At 51.3% G+C, this 25702-nt stretch overlaps 2 protein-coding genes across 2 annotated transcripts in view; both read left to right on the forward strand.

The window, feature by feature from the left end:
* The window catches only part of GRK3 (G protein-coupled receptor kinase 3), a 59702-nt gene extending 50369 nt beyond the window's left edge, over positions 1-9333 (forward strand). Inside the window, exons 18-21 of the mRNA XM_059484948.1 lie at positions 1247-1409; positions 2486-2622; positions 3530-3643; positions 5080-9333. Of these exons, the coding sequence (XP_059340931.1) occupies positions 1247-1409; positions 2486-2622; positions 3530-3643; positions 5080-5241 (576 nt within the window). The 3' untranslated portion in view covers positions 5242-9333. The remainder of the gene's footprint in view (positions 1-1246; positions 1410-2485; positions 2623-3529; positions 3644-5079) is intronic.
* The window catches only part of MYO18B (myosin XVIIIB), a 70751-nt gene continuing 50364 nt past the window's right edge, over positions 5316-25702 (forward strand). The window contains exons 1-14 of the mRNA XM_059485431.1: positions 5316-5416; positions 11561-11634; positions 12039-12137; positions 12238-12293; positions 14878-15036; positions 15994-17253; positions 17459-17525; positions 18529-18641; positions 19108-19278; positions 20158-20356; positions 21593-21735; positions 22630-22730; positions 23136-23199; positions 24702-24846. Coding sequence (XP_059341414.1) covers positions 5316-5416; positions 11561-11634; positions 12039-12137; positions 12238-12293; positions 14878-15036; positions 15994-17253; positions 17459-17525; positions 18529-18641; positions 19108-19278; positions 20158-20356; positions 21593-21735; positions 22630-22730; positions 23136-23199; positions 24702-24846 — 2752 coding nt within the window. The remainder of the gene's footprint in view (positions 5417-11560; positions 11635-12038; positions 12138-12237; positions 12294-14877; positions 15037-15993; positions 17254-17458; positions 17526-18528; positions 18642-19107; positions 19279-20157; positions 20357-21592; positions 21736-22629; positions 22731-23135; positions 23200-24701; positions 24847-25702) is intronic.

Raw genomic sequence — 25702 nt, forward strand, 5'->3', positions numbered from 1 at the left:
CAATGTTAGCCTGGCAGGATTCCAGTCCCCTGTAATTCTGCAGTGCCAGGATTCAGAGGAACATTTTGCAAGGAAGAACCAGGGAGCCTTTTTATTTCTTGGGAGGCTCAGAGATTCTCAATAACATGATTGCTGTCCTGGAATGTGAATCACCAGCAGGTCATTGCTGTGTCATGTCCAGTTTGATCTCAGAATCTCATAGCTCAGGGGATAAATTTACCCTTGGGGGGTGAGTCAGGGAGGGACAGCACAGCCCCTCTGGGTGTCACAGGCTTCCAGAGGGGACAGCAGGATTTCTGCCTGAGTCAGCTGGCAGCCAGGTGCCAGGAGCCCTGGGCACCACCGAGTTTGCTCTCCTCCCTGCTCCCTTGGGTTTTATTTATCCTGCAGAATGTCCTGTGGGCCCCAGAAGAGCTCATGAACTTTGGGTTATGAGGGGGAAGCCCTCAGGGGATGCCTGTGGCTGTTCCCCCTTCCTTGGAGATTTTCTGGGTGTGTATTTTCCTGCTGGGATATAGCATGGATCTCTGAAAAAGAGGAGAATATCTATTCCAGGAGGGTCTGACCTGACTGAGTAGGAGAATCAAGCTGTTCTGCAGCTGTTGGTGCTGCATCCACACAGCTTTAATCTCCTCCAGGGATGGGCACTTCACCGCTGCCCTGCTCAGTGCTGGGAAACCCTTTTGGAGAAGGAATTTTTTTCCTGATTTTCTTCAGTGCAATTCAATTTAAGTAGTCAAAGCATTAGTGGAGAAAAGAATCCTTATGCCAGTACATTTGACATCTGCAGCACATGCTGATGAATTCTGAGGGTTAATTATTAAGAATATAAAACCAGGCTGTGGAAGCATGGAAGGCATTGCTGTGGAAAAGCTATCTTTTCACGTATTCGTGGAGTTTTTGGGCTGGGGAAGTTTTTGTGCAACAAAATTAAGATTAGTGCTGCTTACATTGGAGTAGTTCTTTAAATATCTAGAGAGCGTTATGGGGCAGTGTTGAGTGAGGATTTTGGAGCTATCAAACCAAACAAGTTTTGAGCAGGTGGCCTGTTCTCTGCACATAAATTAATATCTCTGCTTAAGTTAGTGTCTGTGCTTCTCTTGCTTGCATCTGTTTGTTTTGTGAAGGTTTTAGTTCAATCCATTGTGTAAAATAATGCTGTTGCATGGGTAACTATTAACTGTTGGGGATAAGAGTAGTGAAAGTTATTAAAATGTTGGGTTTTTTGTTGTTTTTCTCTTGCAAGTTGCTTGATAGTGACCAGGAGTTATATAAGAACTTCCCTCTGGTAATATCGGAGCGTTGGCAGCAAGAAGTAGCAGAAACTGTTTATGATGCAGTAAATGCAGACACAGATAAAATTGAGGCCAGAAAAAGGGCTAAAAATAAGCAGCTTGGCCACGAGGAAGGTAATCTGTCCTTACACTTCTCTCATATTTTGCTGCTAGGTAGTAATTCCTGGGTTTGGAGTTCTCCCATTGCTGTCATTCCCAGGAATCGTTAGGATTTGTTTAATCGCTGTCATGTTGCTTAAGATGTTTCTTAATGTTATGAAATGCTGAATGATGACATCAGGCTTTGGAAAGAGATTCATGGAATCATAGAGTCCTGGAATGGTTTGGGTTGGAAAGGATTTTAAAGCCCATCCAGTCCCATTCCCTGCCATGGGCAGGGATGCCTTCCACTATCCCAGGTTGCTCCAAGCCCTGTCCAACCTGGCCTTGGACATTTCCAGGGATCATGGGGCAGCCCCAGCTTCTCTGGGCACCCTGTGCCTCCCCACCTTCCCAGTCTGTGAGGTTTGATTTCCTGCCCAGGAGCTGGGAAGGGCCCCAGGAGGTTTTGCACAGCAAACTGCAGCTTGCACGGGGGTGTTGCATCAAACCCCCAAGCTTTGGAGAGCAACATTCAGCGCTTTTAAAACTTCCTCCAGTGAGATACTTTGAGAGCCAGGACCTGTCCTTGTTCCCTGCTCTGCAGCCACAGCAGCTGTGCAGTTAGGGCAGAGCTGGGGCTGAGTGTGTGATATCTGAACAGAGCTGGGGGTTTGTGTGTGATACCTGAACAGAGCTGGGGGTTTGTGTGTGATATCTGAACAGAGCTGGGGGTTTGTGTGTGATACCTGAACAGAGCTGGGGGTTTGTGTGTGATATCTGAACAGAGCTGGGGGTTTGTGTGTGATATCTGAACAGAGCTGGGGGTTTGTGTGTGATATCTGAACAGAGCTGGGGGTTTGTGTGTGATACCTGAACAGAGCTGGGGGTTTGTGTGTGATATCTGAACAGAGCTGGGGGTTTGTGTGTGATACCTGAACAGAGCTGGGGGTTTGTGTGTGATATCTGAACAGAGCTGGGGGTTTGTGTGTGATACCTGAACCTGCCCAGGGCACGGCGGGTCCGGGGCTCCATCCCCTCGGCACAGAGCTCTCTCAGAATGCTTTCAGCTGCATCTCCTGTCACTTTGCTAACATCTCCTCTTGGTTTAGATTATGCCCTGGGGAAGGACTGTATCATGCATGGCTACATGCTCAAGCTGGGGAACCCCTTCCTGACTCAGTGGCAGCGGCGTTACTTTTACCTCTTCCCCAACCGGCTGGAGTGGCGAGGAGAAGGAGAGTCCCGGGTGAGTGAGGGGCCCTGGGAGCTCTGCTGGAAGGCAGCTGGAGCTGGGACACACCTGGAGAGCCCAGGAGCTCTCCTAGTGAAAGAGTTTTCTCTGAGTAAAAGCCCCTTTGAGTATCTCCTGTCTCACTGTAGTTAACACATAGCTTACACTGCACACAGGAGATGTAAAGTTGTCTTGAGAATCCTTTGTTTGCTTTGTTGTGTTTTTAAAGGATTTTGGTAGTTGATGGTGTTGTTTCTCATTTAGGACCTCTGGACTATTTATACAAAAAAACACAAACTGGTAAGGTGATAAATGCTATAGCATTTTGTTTCCAAGAAAATGCTATAGTGGCTGTAGTGTAGCCCAGCTGTGCTCATGTGCAGGGCAGATAATTTGGATATTTAAATTAAGGAAGCATTTGGAATTTGAGACATTGTGTACTCTGCAGTCCATAGGGAGAGTTTTCCTGCACACTGTTGTGTATATTCTCTTTGTAAGTATTCAATGCTGAAATATTCCCTTTCAGCTCTTTGAAGTAGTGAAATTGCCTTTTTTTGGGTAATAACAGTAATGCTTGAAAAATGTATCAAATTATATGCAACTCTTGAGGGAAAATAGTTAATTTTCTGTTTGCAGACACACCTATTTGTAGATTCTTATTTCATGCTGTCATTACTGGCTTTTAGAACTGATATTTCGTTGTCACTGTTGAAGCAACCAAGCCCCTTGTAAGTCTCTCTCTTACCTTACTATCTATCTTTAGTTCATGACCCAGCCTTCAGAAATAAATGTTTGTATAATGACATTTAATGTTCATCACTTAATTCATGTGGATAGTCCAGGAAAATGAGATAGTGGCTTTATTTGATGGGCAACAGCATTTTTTTCCAATTAATTCTCTGCTCTTTTGTAAATGCTGCAGCAAAACCTGCTGACAATGGAACAAATAGTATCTGTTGAAGAAACACAAATTAAAGATAAGAAATGCATCTTACTGAGAATTAAAGGAGGAAAACAGTTTGTCCTACAGTGTGAGGTAAGACTTGATTTTTTGATAACCTGATGAGATTGTTTTGCATATGATAAACAATTGACAAGTTTTTCTGCTCATCCTGTTGCATGTTAATTAAGGCACTTGGTGGAGCAGAGCCAAGTGCCTTAGTTACTGGTAAAATACCAATGTTTATCACCCTTGAGTTCTGAAAGCAGGAAACCTGCAGCTTGTCATGGATTTCAGTGGTATTTGGGACAAGATGAATTTGGTTTATTAAATAGCTAAAAACTCCCAAACTTCTCAAGCTCCAAGGGCCTTGTTGGCTTGTGTCTCACTGTGGGCAGCTCCTGGAGCTCATGTGTGGAAGGGGGAGTGCTCAAATCCTCTAAACATTGTACCAGCTTGCATTGAGGTGATGGAGAATTGCACATGGGCAGCATCCATGTTGCTCATTCCTTTGGAAAATTAAAATATCTTCCCTAAAGTGCTGTCTGACAGAGAATATCAGAGATATTTTTGCCCCTGATGAAGGAGAGGAATGATGAGGAGGACTCCATTGATATCAAAAGGCTAATTAATTACTTTATTATACTATGTTATTCTATACTATATTATATTACATCTAAACTGAATCTGCCAAGCACTCAACTGCACTCGCCTGCCCTGAGTCTTGTGACTGTCAGCCAACAGTCTCGACACACACACACACCTGTGTTAGGAAAATTCATCCACAAACACCAGAGGTTTATGTCCAAAAAGGAGACAGAGGAGTCCGTTTATTTTATTTGAATAAAGGGAGAGGCCATTGGCATTCCCCTGGGGTCTCTCCAATTTTTGGAAGATGCAGCCTTCCTTTTTATACCAATTTCCCAGCCACATTTCCCTTCTCTCTTTCCCCATTTCTGAGGTACTTGAGAGGTACAGACTGCCCAATACACCTGATACCAAAGATTTCCTTCTAATGTATAACCCTCTCTTTTAACTTTTAATTCTTATGGAATTTAAGAGTTTTTCTTTCCCATTGATTCTTTTATTTTCAATGTCTGATTTAATTTATCAGCAAACCTAAAGTTTATTTGTAAAAGCCAGTCTCTTTTTCCATTCATGAATCAGTGGAGTCCTTCCCATTGTTTCTTTTATCTCCCAGTGCTAGTTTGATTTCCCAGTGCTGGTTTTATCTACCAGCAGACCCACAGCTTGTATGGAAGGATAAATCCACTATTCCTCTCACCTGGTCAGCGAACCAAAACACTCACACCAGAATCTAATTACCAATTCTCTTCAGGTAACCTATCTTCCATAATGTGAACAAACACAGCAGATGAGATAAGAACTGTTTTTCCTTTCTCTGAGGTTCGGAGAACGTGAAACCCAGAAATATTCTTGGGAAGAATTGTGCCTTGCTTTTCTCTGTGAAGAGAAATATGGTGACAGGACACGACACTTGTTGAAAGTGCCAAATTCTTTCTGTCTTGCAGAGTGACCCCGAGTTTGTGCAGTGGAAGAAGGAGCTGACAGAGGCGTTCACCGAGGCCCAGAGGTTGCTGCGCCGGGCTCCAAAGTTCCTCAACAAATCCCGCTCCACAGTGGTGGAGCTGTCCAAGCCCCCGCTCAGCCACAGGAACAGCAACGGGCTGTAGGAGACACCCACCACCTTCCCGCAGGGAGAGCTGCTTGGTGAACCTGCAGAGCGTCCCAGAATCCTTGCGAACGAATGACTTTGTGCAGTGCCGGAGGCGGGATGTGCCTGGAGGAGGAGGAGGAGGAGGAGGAGGAGGAGGAGGAGGAGCTCCGTGTTTACAGCGTTGGGATCACGTCAGGACTCTGTGTCTGCAGCAGGGGGGGACCCTGCCCCTGGCAGCAGCAGCAGCAGCAGCAGCAGCAGCGCTGGAGGTCACCAAGCCCAGAGGCTGCTCCTTGCTCCACACCCCCGGCGAGGCTGCGTCCCTCTGGAACTACTGATGGAAGGAAGGATGAAGGAAGAGGCTTTGTCCCTGCCGTGGCCTGGCTGGCAGGGGGGTGACACTGCCTTGGTGACACCGGCGGACCGTGGTGGGTGCCCCCCCTCGCTCTGTGGTGTTGCCGTGTCCTCCCCGAGCATTACTGCTGACTGTCTCTGATAACCTTGCTCCATACTGCTGATGATCAACAGTGTGACTCTCTGATGCACTTCAAAGTACTGAAATCCTTAACTGTCCTGTGGTTTAAATGTTATTGCTACTTCATGGGAGCGTTGAACTCGAATTATTCCCTGGGTTTGTTGTACTCACTAATAGTAGCTACCACCAGTTTTGCTTCTTCTACATATATGCAGTACTATAACTGACACAATAGAGTAATAATTGGTGAAGAGGAATTTATGGTAGCTTCATCTAGTGCTCTGTTGTATAAATTGACTATTTTAGCACAGTTTTTAAAGAGCAGATTCCTTTTGACAAGTTTACAGTGAACATAAAAGACAGTTCTTTTCCATTTCAGGTCAACTGCACTTTTTAAAAAAAAAAATTAAAAAGAAATTATTCAAATCCAGTGCATTCTAGAGCATGTGCTGGGTTCAGGTGTGTGTGGGTACCTCGGTACGTAACCCGGATCACTCCTCAGTCCTGGGACTTGGGATGCTCCTCTGCTGTACACAGATGTGTTCCCTTAGCCTAGAAATCCCCAAAAATCCCCAAAAATCCCCTGGAGCCCGGCCCAGGAGGTTTGTGCACATATCACAGGTCAGCTTGGGAAAGGATCTCTTATTTTCTGTTCTGAAGAGTTCAAAGTGCCCACAGTGAAAGCAGTGTGAGCAAACTGAGCGTGGAGGAGCTGATCAAATGCCAGGTTTACGTTAATTCCACCTGAGGCATCAGGGTGCAAAGTCTTGCTGAAGGAAAGATCTCATCCTGAGCTGTCCCACAGCTTCCCCAAGCTGGGTGTTGTGGTGGTTTCTAAGAGAGAGGTCAGGGCTGAATTTTTAGCCTGTTTTTCCAATTCAGTGAACAGCTCAGAGAGGATTTTTCTTCCCAGGTGCAGAGGTGCAGCTCTCACAGTCCCTGGAGAGAGTGGAGCTGTGCCTGTGTCAGTGGGAGTAGAAGTTGTGCGTGGTTTGTCGAGCGTGTGTGGCTGTCAGATCACCACAGAGTTCCTTGGAGAGAAGTAGTAAAAGTGGCTCTGTTTGCTTCTGCATGGGAGCTGGGTTTGCTGCACGGCTTGTGCAAACCCTGGCTGACCACCTGGGGCTGCACCAAAGGGAAAATGCATTCTGGAAAATACCCCCCCTGAGAAAGTGGTTTCTTTCAGTGATTTCCCCCCCCCCCCTTTATTTATTTTCTAAATTATTCTGTATAAACAGCACCAGGCTCTCTGTCATTCCTGTTGAGCATCTCAGCTCCTCTGTAAGGAGCAGTGTCAGAGGTGATTGGTCAAAGGTTGGACTTGATGATCTTGGAGGTCTTTTCTGACCTAAAATAATCCCATGATTCTTTGTGTGGTATTTAAAAAATGTTTGGGATAAAAAATGCCTCCTCCTGGCTGTGGTTCAGCTTTCCCTACAATACCATGCAATGCTCGTATTTTTCTCCTTGATTTAGAAAAAAGCCCTCAGATGGTGTCAAAACCTTCTCACAGTTCTTGTGTAACTTGTTTTTACTTTCTTATTCCCTGCTCAGTCCCATTCTTCTCCTTCAGTTATTTTCCATGGCTGGATTTCACTCTCACTCCCTGTCAGCAGATTCTGGTTGTCAGTGAGGGAGGAACAGGTCATCAGCTGGGAAATTGTGCCTCAAACCCAGAGATTTTATATGAAATGAAGGCTGTATATTGTCTTAGGGAAATACCTTTATTTTGAAATGTGATGGGGTTGGGATGGCCCTGGAATATTCTCATTATTGTGGTCTTTGCTGCTCCGTCCAACCTGCAGTGGGAGGGGCAGGAAAAGATTTGGATTTCTTTAGCCAGCTGTGATTTATTGACAATTGATAATAGCTTTATTTTTGTGACTTGTATCTAACTGTGCAGCTAGGAGGGAAGAGGTTATCACAGTGACAAACTCCTGAACAAAGGTGGGATCCCAGTGAGAGATGGGGCTCTGTGTGGAGGTGACTGGGTGTGCTGGTGTGGAGGGAGAGCTGGAATTGCACCCTCCAAACCAAAAAATCCTGGATGCTGCCCCACACTGCTCCTTCCTGGTATAGGAACCAGAGTCTCTGAAGCTTTTGTTTTGGACAAAGATTCCTGGTGGTGTTAATCTGCAGGAGGGTCTTTGGCTGTGTGTTTAGGGTCTCTCATTTATTTGCTAATTATTTTGCAAATTCATGAAACTGTTAAAGGAGCATTTACTGTAGGGTGTTTTTTGTGGTTTTTTTTTTTTTTTTTTTTTTTTTTTTCCCAATCCTTCATCCAAGTGTTGGCCATCCACTTCTCCAAGTGTAAATCTTCCTCTTGGTTGTGTTTGAGCTTTTTTGTGTTCTTGTCCCTGGTCCAGCAGAGCCTCGGCTGCAGGCTCACGGGTTCTTCCCAAAGTGCTGCTGTGAGAGAAGCTGGAGTAATGCTGGAGTGCATCCAGCTGGGATTGACATTCCTGCTATGTTCCCCCACCCCCCAGCAGGCTTCAGAAATTCTTGGAGCAGGCTAATAATAGCTGGAAGTGTGTCTGGGAAGGGAAGCCTGGCAGGTAGGGAGACAGCAGCTTGGGGGGATAGTCACATCCGAGTTTTCCTGAATTTCATGGGGCTGCCCTGAGCACAGACAGGAGTTGGACTCTGATGATCCTTTTGGGTCCCTTCCAGCTCAGGATATTTCCATCATTCTGTCATTCAGCACCTCCCCTTTAGAAACCCAGTGGAAGATTTTCCTCTCCCACTTCTACCAAGGGGGGAAAACCCCAAAAACTAAATTGTGAGGTTACATTTGGCTTTGAGATAAATCAGGATAAATCAGGTGTTTGCAGCCCAGTGTGGAGGTGGTGGAAACACAGGTTTGTGCTAAAAAAGAACTTGTTTTGGTTGTGACCCTGCCCAGAGGAGCTCTGGGGGTTGATGCTCCCTGAGCAGGACCAGCCCCAGGCACCATCACTCCTGGGGTCTGCAGGGAATCAGCTCATGAGCAGTGAAACCCCTGGAGCTCTGAGTTGCTCTTTCCCTGGCAGCTGGTCAGCTCTGGGAGCAGGTTCCTTGATCCCATGTCCATATCCGTGTCCTGCAGCCCCTGGCAGGGCAGTGTCACCCCCAGCACGTGGCAGTGACACTGCTCCTGCGCCTCTGGGGTGTTTGCACCCGAAATGTCCCCAGGGGAAGGACTGCTTGAAGTGTACAGTAGGCAAGAAATAATTCTAGTGGTGTTGGTTAATATAAGGAATGAGTCAGTTCTACAAATTAAAAAATCTGAAAAGCGTATTTTGACAAAGCATAGTATTAATTTTAATATTGTAAAAAAAAAAAGAAAAAAGGAAAATATCTAAAATATACAGAGAAAAGATGTATATCCAAATGTCTGAGGAGTTTCAAGATAATCTACTTTTGTTTCCTGTTGGTTTCTATTCCATGGTGTACATATTGTGTGGATGGAACATCGGCTGTTTTAATACTATTGTTAAATTGTATTTTTATTTTGTGTTAAACTAATCATCACAGACTCAGCTTTATTTTGTTTATGTAAAGGTTGCTATGCTCTGTAGGTATAAACCCGAGAATTCTATTTTAACAGAAAAAAAGCATTTTATATTATTTATTAAATACATGTTTCTCCAACTTCTGACATTCCACAGAATTTCTGCTCCATATGTGTATGGAAGTGGCAGCTCCTTTCAAGCAGGATCAGCCAGCTTTATTCTGTTTTTCATGACAAAGTAGGGATGGATTTCCCGAGCCTGTGCAGCCCTTCTCTCCCAGCACAGGGACTCCAGGCTCATCTCAGGTGGAAAACTCCTGCAATTCCACCCCTTTGATGGGATATTTCCAAATTTCTCCTTAATCCCTCAGCATTCCCAGAGCAACTGTTTATTCACAGGAGTCTGTGCTGAGTTAAAGAGAATTAATGACCTAAATTGGGGCATGGAGTCAGCGTGGTGTTTGATCCAGCTCAGCATCAGGGAATTGCCGAGCTCTGTCATTCCCAGGGGAAGGAGAGAGTGGAGGCAGAGCCTGGACACAGGGCTGGGCTCAGGACCTAAAATCTTCTCACTGGAGATGGGTTTGGTGTGATCCAGGGGGATCACTTGATCCTTAAAGGCAGGAGCAGTGCCAGGTCACTGTCCTGGAGCCAGGGCCAGGGCAGGACCCTGCTTGGTGTCACATCTCAGGGGTGGCGGCCACCAGGGACCCTGCAGGGACTGTCCCTCGGGGTTTGGGGAGGGTGACACCCAGGCAGGGCCCCCCTGTGGTGCCATCTCCCCAGGAGCTGCCTCTGCTGGGCACATCTGGGCACATCTGCAGGGCCAACCCCAGCACCTCTGTCCCCAGTGAGGTGCAGAAATAGCCCTGAAGTTATCAGCTCGCTCAGTTCCTAAAAATAATTCCAGTTGTGAGCCTGGCCTGTGCAGTTTGAGGAGTACTTGATGTGTAACAGTGTGTGCTCTCAGTTTCCACAGTGCTGGGGGTCTGTGCTGGTCAGGGCTGATCCCTGTGGCATTTCTGGGTGAAATGTGGCATTTTCCATTGCCACACTGCTGCTGAAGTTCTCTTCATGCTGCGGGGCTGCCTGGGGCAGCGAGGGATCCCTGCTGTGCTCCCTTGAGTAATCTCTGCCTTTTTTCCCATTTCCCTCTCTGATCCCATTGGATTTTGGGGTGAGCTGTAGCTCAAGCTGTTCCTGGAGGGCAGGGAGAGCTGGCGGTGCTGGTGGCATCGTGGCTCCTTAGTGTCACCCCTGGAAAGGTGCCGTGCTGGGGACAGTGCTGCTGGCCTGGGGTGTGTCCAGGCAGGGATTTTTTGGCAGAGAACCTGGGGACAGCTGCAGGAAGGTGGCTTTGTCCAGGGCCGGGTTGGTCTGGGTTTGTGTGACACGCTGTGTTTCCAGGCTGGAAAAGGAGATGAGCTGGGAAGAGGCTTTGCTGTGGTAGCATCTCCTCAGGGAAAGGGAAAGAAGAGACAGTGGGTGAAATGGCACCAAAAAATGCGTGTGAAAAACAGAATAAAGCAGGAGCATCCTCGGAGAGGGGATTTGTGAGCACTTCCAGTGCCTCACCAGGTCCTTTAAAACAAAAAGGAGCAGATTCACACGAACAGCTACTCGCGATGAAGGAAACGATCGAAAGAGAACCTGTCCAAAATGTGTAATTAATTAATGGTAAGCAAAGCCAGGATCTGTAAATAACTTTAGATATTGTATCGATGAGATCATTCCTTGTTTTATGTACTTGGCTCTTTCCATATTTATTGTGGGGAGGAGGGTGCCATGAGCTGTGGCCTCGCTCCTCACGGACTGTCCCGGAGTTTACAGCCCCGTCGTGGCGGGTGTGCCACACTCGGTTCTTGCCGCCAGTATTTTTTTAACGGATTATTTTGGCACAGCTAAGCTGCTTCTGTGTGTTGGTCAGTACAAAACTGCTCTCCTACGACCAGACCCCAATAAAAACCGTCCTTTGCGTGTGTGCCGGTGTCCCGTTCTTTCCGTGTCACCCGTCCCGTCCCGCGCTCACCGTGAGGCTGGACTGGGATGTACTGGGATGTGCTGGATGGACCCCACTGCTCCATGCACAGGTAAGTCCCTTCCCCCAGCCCTGTGCATGCTGTTTGTGCTGGTTTTTCCGAGGGACACACCAGTTGTGTCCTGCAGGTGAGATGTGCTGGCTGTGACAGGTGACCAAGGGTGGCCTTCCATCAACAGTGGCCAGGCTCCCTCATCCCTGCAGTGCCACATGGGAAGGATCATGGAAACCACATCCTGGTCCTATTCCCGGGTGGGATTTGGGTTGGTGAGATGCTCTCCTGCCAGGGGACTCCAGACTGACAATCCTGTTTGCTTTCTTACTCCCAGAGCCATTCTGGCAGCAGGTGACAGTGCCCTGGGTGTATCCATGGAGCTTTTGGGTCAGATGCTGAGTGACCAAGGTGGGGACATTGCCCCTGTGCACTGGACTTGTCCTGAGCAGGTGACATGCTGCCTGAGTGGCTGTTGGCAGCTGGGACATGTGGGACACAGGTCCTGCCGTGCCCTGAGGGGGTCACCCTTTTCCCCATGTGGTCACCACGTGTCCCCTGTGCTGCTCCCCTCCCACCTGGCCTGGCTGGGTGCTGACCACGCTGGTGCTGGTGCCAGGGGCTATTTTGAGCTCTGCTCCCAGGTCCTCTCTCCTCCAGCTCTGCCCCATCTCAGGGCCGGTGGGGAGACTGGGGTGCCCTGGGGAGCCCCGTGCTGGGCTCCCAGCCCAGGCTGTCCCCCTCGGGCGGCACCAGGGTGCTCTGGGGGGGCTCACACCCAACCACAGCGTTTCCCCCGTTTCTTTGGGGTGCAGAGGTGCGCACGGGTGACACACGTGTGGAAGCCGAGGAGCAGCAGGGCCCCGCGGTGCCACCGCCTCTCCCCAGGCGAGGCCCCGGTGCCACCGCCGCGGGTATTTTTAGCAGTGACATGTGTCACCTCAGCTGCCACCGCGCCGGGGGCGGGGGGAGGCGGCCGCTGACCCTCTCGGTGCTGCCGGTGCTGCCGCTCTGGGCTCGCCGGGATCCCGGTGCCGGTGTGGGACACCAGCACCCACCGCCCCCGCCAGGTACCGGAGCTGGGGGGACCCGGGTGGGGGTCGGGGTCCCCTCGGCCGGGAGGGCTATTTTTAGTGGGGAATGGACTGTAGTCCATATTTTTAGTTGGGAATGGACTATGGTCCGTATTTTTAGTTGGGAATGGATGGCAGTAGCGGCAGCCCCGGCTCCGGGCGTGGTGGGGCTGTGCCGGGGAAAGAAACACGGCAGGGCGGGGATGGGGACGGGGACGCTGCTCCTGCCCTGTGCAGGGTGCTGGCTGGGGACCCCTCGGTTCGTGGCACACACCAGGTTGGCAGCAGGAGTAAGGACCGATCCAAACGCCCTGGGTCCGCCTGAGCAGGGGGAGCGCGGTGCTGGTCCCGCTGGTGCCACCCTGGTGCCACCCTGGGTGCTTGGTCAAGGCACGTCCCCTCCGTGCCTCAGTTTCCCCGAGGAGTGTCCCTCTCCGGCCGGGGAGGTGACAATGCCGTGTGGCTCGCCCCCTCCGGGCTCTGCGGTGCCATCGGGGCCGGTTCTCCCGGGACAGCAGAGCCCGGCTTGGGGACAGCAGAGCCCGGCTCGGGGACAGCGCGGGGGCCCGGGAGCACGTGGGGCAGCCAGCCCGGGAAGGCAGTGACATTGCCAGCCCGCTCCTGGCCGCTCCTGCCCTTTACTGTACAAGGAGATGCGGCTGCCGGGGAGGCACGGCCGAGCCCCGGCGCGCTCGGTGCATGAATGATCCCGACAGGTGAAACCGCGCTCGGCCCCGAGTGGGGCACGGATGGGCTCCTGCGGCCACCCAGCCCGGGGCTGTGGGGTCCCAGCTTCAATCACCCCCGTGCCACCAGCCCTGCGTGCCACCACCTCCCCACAGTGCCCTGGTGGCTGCTGGTGGCCTCCCCGTCCCCTGTTGGTGCCATGAGCTCAGGTGGGCAATGCTTGGTGTCAGGAAAATTAATCCACAAACATCGGAGGTTTATGTCCAAAAAGGAATCAGAGGAGCCCTTTTACTTTATTCAAATAAAGGGAGAGGTCATGGGGCATTCCCCGGGGATCTCTCCAATTTTTGGAGTATACAGCTTACCTTTTTATCCCAATTTCCCGACCACATTTCCCTTCTCTGTTTCCCCATTGGCTGAGGTACTTGAGAGTTACAGACTTCCCAAAACACCTGACACCAGAAATTCCCCTCTAATGTATAACCCTCCCTTTTAACTTTTAATTCTTATGGCATTTAGGGGTTTTTCCCCATTTCTGAGGTAATTGAGAGGTACAGACTTCCCAGAATGCCTGATACCAAAGATTTCCCTCTAATGTATAACCCTCCCTTTTAACTTTTAATTCTTACAGAATTTAGTTTTTCTTCCCCATTGTTTCTTTCATCTTTCAATGCCTAATTTCGTTTATCAGCAAACCTAAAGTTTATTTGTAAAAACAAATATCCTTTTCCATTCATCCAACAGTGGAATCCTTCCCGTTGTTTCTTTTACCTCCCAGTGCTAGTTTTGTCCACCAGCAGACCCGCAGCTTGTTTGTAAAGACAAATCCACTGTTCAGTTGGTCAGGGTGCTGCCAGCCTGCCACAGCTCTGGGGCCAGTGCAGCCCCTGGCTAACTCTCTGCTCTCTCTGTGCCCTGTGTGTCCCCACAGCACCGTCCTGCCTCGCCGCCACCATGGCCATCTCCTCGCGCCTCGCGCTCTGGGAGCAGAAGGGAAGTCTCAGTCCTGGCACTGCTGCTGTTTTTGGGCTGCCTGGGAGCTCAGTGCCGGGGGGTGTCACTGCAGCAGCCCCGGGGTCACATCCCCACAGCTCCCTTGTGCTGGCTCTGGGCCCCCTCACAGCCTGAGTGTTGTGGTTTGAATGATTTTCGCCTGCCTGTGTGATTTTTGTGAGCCTGGCAGGCAGGGTTTGATGCTGCTGCTGCTGGAAAAGCTGTGGGGCTGGTTTTGCCCTGAGACCTGCAGGGCTGCATGTGGCTGTGGTGATGCTGGAGATGCTTTTTGCCTGGTTGCAGCCAGGATGGTTCCTCTGGTGGCCACACCAGGGCCGCTGGCACAGAGCAGAGTTGGCAGCGCTCGTGGGCTCCTGCTGCACCTCGGGGGCTGCACCAATCTGGGGGCTGCACCAGTCTGGGTGCTTCTCTCTGGCCTTTTCCTCTCAGTGCTTCTGCTCCCACAGCATCCCTGACCCAGCCTGGTGCCCTCAACAGGAGCCTGGGCAGGATGCTGTGCTCAGCCTGACAAGGATGTTGTGCTCAGCCTGACAAGGATGCTGTGCTCAGTCTGGGCAGGGTGCTGTGCTCAGCCTGGGCAGGGTGCTGTGCCCAGCCCTGATGCAGGACGCTGCGCTCAGCCTGGGTTGGATGCTGTACCCAGCCTGGGCAGGGTGCTGTGCTCAGCCTGGGCAGGGTGCTGTGCTCAGCCTGGGCAGGATTCTGTGCTCAGCCTGACAAGGATGCTGTTCCCAGCCTGGGCAGGGTGCTGTGCTCAGCCTGGGTGGGATTCTATGCTCAGCCTGGGCACGTTGCCGTGCCCAGCCCTGTGCCGCTACCAGGCTGTGCTGGCTCCTGTCCCCGTGCCTGCCCTGTGACCCTCCTCTGCTCCCCACCCCAGATCCGTGACGAGGACCGGGGGCCACCCCCGTCTGCTCCCCCCTTGCTCCTGTCGGTCATCCCCGGGGGTTTCATCAAGCAGCTGGTGCGGGAGACTGAGCAGGAGGCCAAGGAGGCACGGAGGAGGAGGAAGGAGAGCAGGGTGGGCACCAAGGAGGAGGTGAGCACTGAGGGACATTGTGACGGTGTTCACAGGGGTCTGAGGGTGAGGGAGGAGATGAGGATCTGACTCCAGATCAGAAGGTTTGATTTATTATTTTATGATATATATTATATTAAAACTATGCTGAAAGCATAGAAGAAAGGATTTCATCAGAAGGCTGGCTAAGAATAGGAAAAGAAGGAAATGATAGCAAAAGCTTCTGTCTCAGACAGAGAGTCCGAGCCAGTTGTGATTAGCCATTAATTAGAAACAACCACATGAGACCAATCACAGATGCACCTGTTGCATTCCACAGCAGCAGATAACCATTGTTTACATTTTGTTCCTGAGGCCTCCCAGTTTCTCAGGAGGAAAAATCCTAAGGAAAGGATTTTCCATAAAAGATGTCTGTGGCAGGACCTCACACAGCACAGGAGATCTGGGTGTCCCCAGGAGACACCTTTGGCTAGCTGGATGTTGCAGTTGGGTGCTAGAGACAAGTCCAAGCATGCAGGAGCTCAGGTTTACCTGTGGTAGAGAAGCTTTAAGGTGATGGTGAAGGAAAAAGAAGGAAAAGGAGGGTTTGGATCCAGAGCTTTATTCCTGGCACACAGGCCTCTGAATCCAGCAACAGCTCCAACAGAACTCCCTGAACTGTGGTGGTTGTTTCTTTTAACCCCAGGGAGAGGGGAGGGAAGGGGCACAGAGGGCTACAACCAGGTAGGGGGGGAAGAAGTCTCAGGGGACAAATGACACCTGGATGGCCCCATGTCCTCTAGGGGTGGAAGGCATCCTTTGAACTCTGCCAATCACTCCGTGCCATTCTGGAATGCCAGGACTGACAGACAGCACTCAGCAGGGCTCAGGGTGGGGGAAAGGAGAGGTGATGGACACACCTGGGGAAACTGAGGCAGGCCATGGCATCACCCTGCAGCACCCCCAGGTGTCACAGCAGCTCCTCTCCTTTGCTTGCAGCCCACGGGGAAGGACGGAGAGCCCCGAGCAGGGGCGGGCAGCCAGGGGCCCCTGCGGAACGGGCTGAAGGCAGAGGGGCAGGGGGGCAAGGGGGTCACAGCCCCCCCAAACAAGGAGCTGCCCCCTGTGCCGGGGACTGTCCCCAGCAAAACCCCTGCACCGGGCCCAGCAGAGACACCCCCCAAAAAACCAGAAACATCCCCCAAAACAGCAGCGCCTGCCCCCAAATCGGCAGAAACACCCCCAAAAAGAGCAGAGACCCCCTGCAGACCAACAGTGACATCCTCAAAACCAGAAACATCCCCCAAAACAGCAGAGGCTCCTTCCAAACCAGCAGAGACCACCCCCAAACCAGCAGAGACCCCTCAGCCAGGGGCTCCCAAGGTGGGAAAGCTTTTGTGGCCCAGGAAGAGCCTCAAGGACACTTTCCTGGGGGGCAGCCCCCCAACTCCAGCCCCTGCACCCAGCCAGGGCCCCCAGCGTGGCAGCAAAGTGCCAGTGAAGGAAGGGGACACTCCCAAGGGGACAAACCCTGAGAGCATCAAGAAGGAGAAGGGGACAATCCCTGAGAGCACCAAAGAGAAGGGGACAATCCTTGAGAGCACCAAGGAGAAGGGGACAGTCCCTGAGAGTACCAAGGAGAAGGGGAAAATCTCTGAGGGCACCAAGAAGGAGAAGGGTACAATCCTTGAGACCACCAAGGAGAAAGGGACAATCCCTGAGAGCACCAAGAAGGGGACAGTCCTTGAGAGCAGCAAGAAGGAGAAGGGGACAATTCTTGAGACCACCAAGGAGAAGGGGACAATCCTTGAGAACACCAAGAAGGGGACAGTCCTTGAGAGCAGCAAGAAGGAGAAGGGGACAGCCCTGAGGCACGAGGAGCCCCCAGCCAAGGGGAAGGCCCAGAGGGAGCTGTTGTCAGCCAGGAAAGAGCCAGAGAAGATGAAGAAAGATGTTGGAGGTGGCAAGCCGGAGCCGAGGGAGGTCAAAAAGCCTGAAAAAGCCACAAACAAGCCAGAGGGTCTCGAGGGGGAGCCGGGAGGAATGCAAGAGAAGTCCACAGATGTGGGAAGAGAGGTGGGGAAGGTGAAGGAGGAGCTGGGGAAGGGTAAAGAGATGCTGAAAGAGAGCAAAGGGATTGGCAAGAGCACAGACAAGGACCAGGCTGAAGAAACATCGGGAAGGAGCCAAGAGATGAGCAAGAGCATGGAGAAGGAGCAGGATGGAGAGGCATCAGGCGAGAGCACGGACAAGGACCAGGTAACGTGTTGGGGGTTATCTGGGTTTTGGGACGGTTTTTGGTTTCACGCAGCTCCTCTCATTCCGTGGGCTGGGGCTGGTGGGGAGGGAACCCCAGGCCTGGATGGGCAGGGGTGTGGAAATGCCCCTGTCAGTGGGGCAAAGGCAGCTTGCTCAGCTCAGCTTTCCCCCTGCTGCTGCCCAATTCCCCTCTCTCCTCCCCCAGGCTCCGAGGGACGTTTGGTACGAAGCAGAGAAGGTGTGGCTGATGCAGCAGGACGGGTTCACACTGGGTAACTCTCCCTCTCTCCCTGGGTCAGATGTGTTGGGAGCAGAGCTGGCTCCAGGTGCTGTGCCTTGGTCTCAGAATCTCTGCTGCTCACAGTGACTCTGAGATACCTACAAGCTTCTTTTTCCCAGCCTGGCTGTTCAAGAAGGATTCAAGATTCTTTTGTTCTCATTCCTGAGGTTGTTTATTTTTTCTATTCTCTATAAAATTCTTTCTCCGACCCACCGAGGTCTGTCTGGCTGGTTGGGTTGAGGCACAGTGGTGTTACCTTTTTATACTAAAAACTACATGTAAATTATTCACCATAACCTCCCAATACCTATAACCTATGTTAGACAGTGAGCTTCTACTCTAAACCAATCTAAAAGCATATATATTTTATATATATATATATATATATATATATATAACATTTGTATAACATGTATATAACATATATATAATGATACTTGCATCCACCTCCATACTGAACCCACTCCTGGCAGAGCCCTTGGCAGGTTCCAGACAGGGGGATGGAGCCCAGTTAAAGGACAGCCAGAGCCTGCTTGCTTTTCTGAGAGAACCAGGGCTGAGAGCTGCATTTGGAATGGGAGAATGGGAGAAATAATGTTGGAATGGGTTGGGAGAAAGAATGTTCACCCAGAAGATGGAGGCTAGGAAGGAGAAGGAAAAAGGACAATGCACGCCCAGATTCCTCCATCTTGGGACCCCAAGCCCCCATTCTAAAAACCTCAAAAATCTATTTTTCACCCTGTGACAAACTATTATTCTACTTAAACTCTTTTGGCTTGTAGTTCTTCACATAAACGTGGTAATTGGCTTTTTTCCAAGGGCTAAATCAAAGGCACAGGGGTCCTGTGCTCTGTGCCAAGGTCTCTGAGCCCTCCAGGGCAGCCAGAGGGATTTCCTGGGTTTGGGTCAGGGTTGGGTTTGGCCCCTGGCACACACCACAGCCGGCTCTGCCCGGGCTGCCCCACCCCAGGGACACTCACCAGCCTCTCCTGCAGCCACACAGCTGAAACCAGACGTGGGGACACCGGAGCTGCCAGCAGGGAGGGTGAGGGTGCGCCGGGACGAAGATGGCACCGTCACCGAGGTGGACGAGGACAGTGTGCAGAGGGTGAGTGTCACCCTGATTTTTTAAGATTTTCTAAGCCTTCTGGTGTTTGCATTCTTGCAGCAAGCTTTCTCACACACTTTCTGTAAATAACTCATTGTTTTACATTGTTTTGTAGAAGAAGAGAAATTTGATAGATTTTAGTTTGCCCAGTGTCATTGGAGAGGCGACGCTTTCACCCTCCAATCCACTGTCTCTTTTAGAAAACCATAAATGTTAGAATCAAATCATAAACTCCCCTTTTCTTCACCTTAAAAGCAGCAGCGTGTGCACTTGTGTTGTTTTGTGTGCAATGAGGACAGGTGAGCCCCTTGCCTGGGCTGGGGGTGCAGGCACAGTGCCAGGCACAGTGATGCTTCTCCAGCCATCACCCTGAGCTGGCTGTGCCCAAGATGTTGGGGTGCCAGCGGGTCTGGCACAGCCCTACAATGACAGCAGAGCTCCGGGGGTCTCTGTCTCTGTTCCCCAGACCAACCCCCCCAGCCTGGACCAGGCCGAGGACCTGGCTGCCCTCATCAGCCTCAACGAGTGCAGTGTGATGCACACGCTGCGGCAGCGCTTCCGAGCCCGCCTGCCCTGCACCTACGCGGGGCCCAGCCTGGTGGCCATCGCCACTGCGACCGCCGATAGCACCGGCAAGGTGAGACAGGGACCGGGGACAGCGGGAATTGGCCACCAACCCACCTGGGGACAGTGGCGGAGGGCGCCGGGCGCGGCGGGGCCGGCAGGTGGCACCGTGGGACTGTCACAGTGCGGGGACAAGCGGGGATGCTCTGGGGACGTTTGGGATCAAGGATGCTTTGGGGGATGTTTGGGACCGGGGATGCTCTGGGGACATTTGGGACTGAGGATGCTCTGGGGGCATTTGGGACCCGGGATGCTCAGGGGACATTTGGGACAGGGGATGCTCTGGGGATGTTTGGGACCAGGGATGCTTTGGGGGATGTTTGGGACCAGGGATGCTCTGGGAACATTTGGCACCGAGAATACTCTGGGGATGTTTGGGACCAAGGATGCTCTGGGGACATTTGGGACTGGGAATACTCTGGGGACATTTGGGACAGGGAATACTTTAGGGATATTTGGGACCAGGGATGCTCTGGGGATGTTTGGGACCAGGGATGCTCAGGGGACATTCAGGACTATGCTTGCTCTGGGGACAGTTGTGACTGGGGATGCTCTGCAGACATTTGGGACCAAGGTTGCTCTGGGGACATTTGGGACCAAGGATGCTCTGGGGACATTCAGGACTATGATTGCTCTAGGGACGTTTAGGACCGGGGATGCTCTGGGAACACTCAGGACCAGGGATGTTTTGGGCCGGGGTGCTCTGAAGGTCCTGATGGCCAGGAATGCTCTGGGAGTGCTTGGTCTTGGGGCTGAGGGAGCTCTGAGCACTCAGACTCAGGAGGTTCTGCACCCTGGGGAGAAACCATCACCCTGAGGGCAAACACCTTCAGGATTCCCTCAGTGAGAAGGCAGTTTGGGATTTGCTCTGTCACCCTCTCCCTGCCCACAGATTCCCAGGGGGAAGCCGGACAGCCTCCCCCCCCACATCTGCTCGCTGGCACACAGAGCCTACAGGAACCTGCTGCTGCAGAGGCAGGACCAGGCCATCGTGCCCCTGGGGCACAGCGGGGCTGGCAGGACCCGCTGCTGCCAGAGAGCCCTGGAGTACCTGGTGGGCACGGCGGGCAGCCTGGATGGCAGGGTCACAGGTATGGGCAGGGTCACAGGTATGGGCAGGGTGTCAGGTATAGGCAGGAGCTCAGGGATGGGCAGGTGTCAGGATCTCTCGCTGGTCAGAGTGACCCCAAGAAAAGTTCCAAAGTCTCTTTTCCCAGCCCGGCGCTTGAAGAAGGAGTCAGAGCTCTTAATTTCTCGGTCTCAAGGTTGTTTATTGTTTCTTATCTATAAAATTCTTTCTCCTGCCCTGCTGAGGTCCGTCCAGCAGGACAGTTCCAGGCACTCTGCCTGTCCCCAGGGCAGTGTTATGTCTTTATACTAAAAACTACATGTACAATGTTTACAATTACTTCCCAATACCTATCACCTATGTTAAACACTGAGCTTCTACTCTAGACCAATCTGTAAGTGCCACCATCATAGCAGAAGATGGAGGCCAAGAAGAAGAAGGAGAAAGGCTGGATGCACCAGTTCCCTCCATCTTGCCTCCTGAACCCCCATACCAAAAACCCCAAAATCTACTTTTTCCACCCTGTGATAACTTCACTATTATTCTACCTAAAGTGTTGTGGCTTGCTGATCTTCATATGAGGTTGGTAATTTGCTCCAGGGGTCATAATCACACCCACAGGTGTTTTGGGCTCTGTGCCAGGGTCTCTGAGCCCCCTGGCAGGGGTCCTGGCCATCCTGGACAGCCAGAGGGATGTTCTGGGTTCCCACAGGCAGGGTGCCAGGTATGGGCAGGGCAGGGTGTCAGGTACAGGCAGGGATGACACTGGATGCTCATCAAAAGCCTTTGCAGGCTGTGGACACACAGCCACGCAAAAACCCGGATTTGTGTCCCCTGGGGCGGCTCCTAAGCACCAGTTGTGGCCTCGAGTGCCACTGTCCCCGCGTCAGCCTCAGCAGATTTGTGAGCAGCGGGAGGGAATCACTGGAGCGGCGCTCGGGGCAGCGATTTCACATTTCACACCTGCTCGGGTTACGGGTGACGCTGCTGCTCGGCAGGCAGCGCCTTCAGAGGGCAGGGTTGGATTTCTCAGCTCTCCCGGGTACACCGTGCTCTTGCAAAGGGCTGAGGGACAGCCTGGAACAGGCAGGGCAGGCTGGCACATCCCATTCCTGCCGGTGGACACTCATTGTGGGATGCTGACCCCATGCACGGGCAGTTCCCCAGGGCTGGGATGGAGCAGCAGAGGTGAGGCAGGAGGAGACCCCTCCTCCAGAGCTGCAGGGTGGCTCAGGGGGCTCTGCTGGTGCTTTTGCAGTGGAGAAGATCCAGGCCATGTTCACAGTGCTGGGTGCCTTTGGCTCGGTGAGCACCGGGCACAGCAGCAGCTCCACGCGCTTCTCCATGGTCCTGTCGCTGGATTTCAGTGCCACTGGCCAGGTCACCGCTGCTCACCTCCAGGTACCTGTCACACTGCTCACAGGGGAGGGCTCTGGCTGAAAATGGGGGTCCTTGGGGTGGGGATGAGCCTCCCCTGAGCTGCAAGGCTGGGCACGGGGGGTGATGCTCTGCTCCCTGCTCTGCTCCCTGCTCCTCCTAACCAGAGGTGCCCAAATGGCCCCAAATGAGCAGAATCTCTCTCAGCAGCCTGGCAGGGTCCCCCAGCCTGTCCCTGTCCCTGGCAGGGAGCTGGGTGCAGTGCTGGGATGAAATGTTGATGAGGAAATGTATAATTCAGCGTTTCATTAGCAGCACCTCACGGCCGCCTGGAGCTGAGCCTCAGAGGGCTTTTATCATGTCAGGGCTCTTATCAAAGGCTCTTTAATCAGAGCTGCCCATGCTCCTGGGCCTTGTCTGAGGGAGGAGGGTGTCCTGGGGAGCACCAGGGCTTCCCACTGCTCTGCCCTGGGCACCCACGGGGAGCTGAGCTGGGTTTGCTGGAGCTCAAGCAATGACTTATCCCAGTGCTGCAGCATCTTTGCTGTGGCCATGGCACTGCCCAGACCTCTGGAAGCTCAGAGGGACCGTGGGTGCTGCTTTATGCACTGAAGTTGCTCCTTGATGCCTGGATCATGATTCAGCTCTTGCTTGAACAGCCCTGGGTGGGAGGAGCAGCCCCCAAACCCAGCTGAGTCCCGGCAAGGAGAAATCCAAATCCAGCTCCCTCTTGGCAGCTGCCAGGAGCATCTCCCCATGTCCCTGTCCCCTTCCCATGTCCCTGTCCCTTTCCCTCTCCCTGTCCCGTTTCCCATCTCCCTGTCCCCTTTCCCATCTCCCTGTCCCTTTCCCATCTCCCTGTCCCTTTTCCATCTCCCTGTCTCCTTTCCATCTCCCTGTCCCCTTTTCCCTCCCCAGACCCTGCTGCTGGAGAGGGCCCGTGTTGCCCAGCAGCCTGAAGGAGAGAGCAGCTTCAACATCTTCCCACTGCTGCTGGCAGGGCTGGATGTGGCAGAGAGGTGGGTGAGACAGCCCTGGGCTGCCCAGGGATATTCCCCATCCTTTATACCCAAATTTCCTCCATCAGTGGGGTTTTGAGACCTCCCCTGATAAGGGATTGTGAGAACAATGGGGTCTTTCTGCATCCAGAGAGATTTTCTATTAAACAAGGGAATTTCCTGGTGCTTTTTTGCCCCTCCACTAAAGCTGAAATTGGGGTGATAATGACACAGAGATCCCTTTCGCCCTCACTTCTGGCTCCCACCAGGCTGTGTCCCCAGGAGAAGGCTCCAGCTGATGTCCCTGTGTGGGGCAGTGCTGTGGTGGCCTGTCCCATCCAGGTCCCTCAGATGGTGGCTGCGGAGGGCTGAGGGCAGCCAAGGAGGGAGTTTAACTCTCATATTTTTTTTTGTGACTACTCCCAGGACGATGCTGCACCTGCACCAGGTGGCTGAGAGCAATTCCTTTGGGATCAAACCCTTCACAAAGGTAGGGAGAGGGAAATCCTGGGGTGGGATGGTGCAGGGCACCCTCTTTGTCACCACGAGCTGGAGGATGATGTGGATTCCCTGGTTCCTGGGTGTCTCATGATGATGCCACTGTACTGGGAGCCTGGAGGGGAGGGAGGGGATGTTGGGATGTGAGAAGGGTCTGCCCAAGCAGCCCCCCCAGCACCCCTCTGCTGGGGCTGGGATGCCACAGCCACCCTGGGACCAAGTTCTGCTGCTCCAGGGTCATCTACCCCTCACGTTCCCCTGCAGCAAAAGGGACAACAGCATCCTTTGGGCAGCCCAGAATGTGAATTTCAGGGGTTAAAGCTCCACAGCTGACTCCCACCTCCAGCCCCTCATTAGTCTGAGCTGTCTGCAGAGCCCCAGCAGATTGTCCACGAGCCAAAAGTGCTGGGATGAATCGCAGCAATTTGCAGTTACATCATCTACTGATGAATCCAATATTCCATCTTCATTAGGGAGCTCCTGCTCCACTTTGGCAGCCAAAGGAACTGACTGCTGGAGCAGCAGCTCCGGGGAGGGCACAGCAAGCTCCTCACCCTGCTGATGCAGCAGATTTGGGCTCAGAGATGGGGTTTTACCCTCCTTTCACAAGCACCCAAGGAACCTGCCTGTGGGGGTGTTTGAGGATCCCCAGGATGAGGGAAGAGATGAGAATCTTGACTCCATGTTTCAGAAGGCTGATATTATATTATATTGTATTATATTATATTGTATTGTATTATATTATATTGTATTGTATTATATTATATTATATTATATTATATTATATTATATTATATTATATTATATTATATTATATTATATTATATTATATTATATTATATTATATTATATTATATTATATTATATTATATTATATTATATTATATTATATTATATATAATTATAAATAATATAATAATTATATCTAATAATTATATATAATGCAATGTAATGTAATAATATAATATAATATCATATATCATATCATATCATATAGTATCATATCATATAATATATCATATCATATATCATATATATGATATATATCATATCATATCATATATATAATATCATAAAGATATACTAAAACTATACTATACTAAAACTAACTATACTAAAGAAAGAGAAAGGAGGCATCAGAAGGCTAGCAAAGAAAAGGAACAAATAATAAAATCTTGTGACTGACCAGAGTCCCGACGCAGCTGGCTGTGATTGGTCATCAATAGAAACAATTCACATGCTGGGTAAACAATTCTCCAAATCACATTCCAAAGCAGCAAAACATGGAGAAGCTGAAGTTTCCCAGCTTCTCAGGAGAAAAGATCCTGGCAAAGGGATTTTTCAGAAAATATGTCCATGACACCTGCTGGTAGCTTCACCACTTGCTCCAAATTTTCTAAGGTTCCCTTGCTGTCCTGATGGTTTCCGTATCCCTTGTGTCGGGCACGGTGCCCAGCAGAGGCAGTGACAGTGCCCTGTCTCTGTCCCCTGCAGCCTGAGGACAAGCAGAGAGCCCTGGTGGCCTTCTCCCAGCTCCGGGCTGCCATGGGCACGCTGGGCATCACCGCGGAGGAGCAGGCGGCCGTGTGGCGTGTCCTGGCTGGAATCTACCACCTGGGAGCTGCTGGAGCCTGCAAAGGTGAGGGAAATCCTGCCTCTGCTTCTCTCACACCTTGTATCTGTGCTTGGGAAGGGAGGGTGGCGTGTCCTGGCAGGGATCAGTGCTTGGTGATGATGCTCATCCCAAGGTTGCTCTTTTTTTTGGTGGCTCTAAGTTCTTCCTTGCTCTTCCTGCATGGTGGGAGGTGGCATGTCCTGCTGGTGTCCTCCCTGCTTCTGGAGCAGCTCTGTCCTTGCCACATGGGGACAGGAAAGGGGCTGCTGGGTGTTGTGGTGTTTTTGGGGTCCCCTGATGAAGAGGGGAAAGGATGAATCTGACTCCATGTTCTTAAAAGGGTAATTTATTATTTTGTGTTATTATATGGTATAAAAGAATGCTATCCGAAAACTATACTGAAGAATAGAGAAAGGATACAGACAGAAGGCTAAAAGATAGTAATGAAAAACTCCTGATTCCTTCCAGAGTCCCAACACAGCCTGACTGTGATTGGTCTTTAAGTTAAAAAAGTTCGCATGTTGGATAAACAATCTCCAACCACATTACAAAGCAGCAAAACACAGGAGAAGCAAATGAGATTATATTGTTTTCCTTTTTCCACATTACAAAGCAGCAAAACACAGCAGAAGCAAATGAGATGGTATTGTTTTCATTTTTCCACATTCCAAAGCAGCAAAACACAGCAGAAGCAAATGAGATTATATTGTTTTCCTTTTTCTCTGAGGCTCTCCAGCTTCTCAGGAGAAGAATCCTGGGCAAAGAGGATTTTTCAGAAAATGTGATGGTGACAGGGCGTCACATCACGCCAGCTCCTTGGGAAGGACTGGGGTGGGTGGCTCCTTTGTTGGCACGTTGTTCCCAATGACACCACAAAGGG

This window comes from Ammospiza nelsoni, chromosome 18 (genome assembly GCF_027579445.1).
Source record: "Ammospiza nelsoni isolate bAmmNel1 chromosome 18, bAmmNel1.pri, whole genome shotgun sequence".
Taxonomy (NCBI): Eukaryota; Metazoa; Chordata; class Aves; order Passeriformes; family Passerellidae; genus Ammospiza; species Ammospiza nelsoni.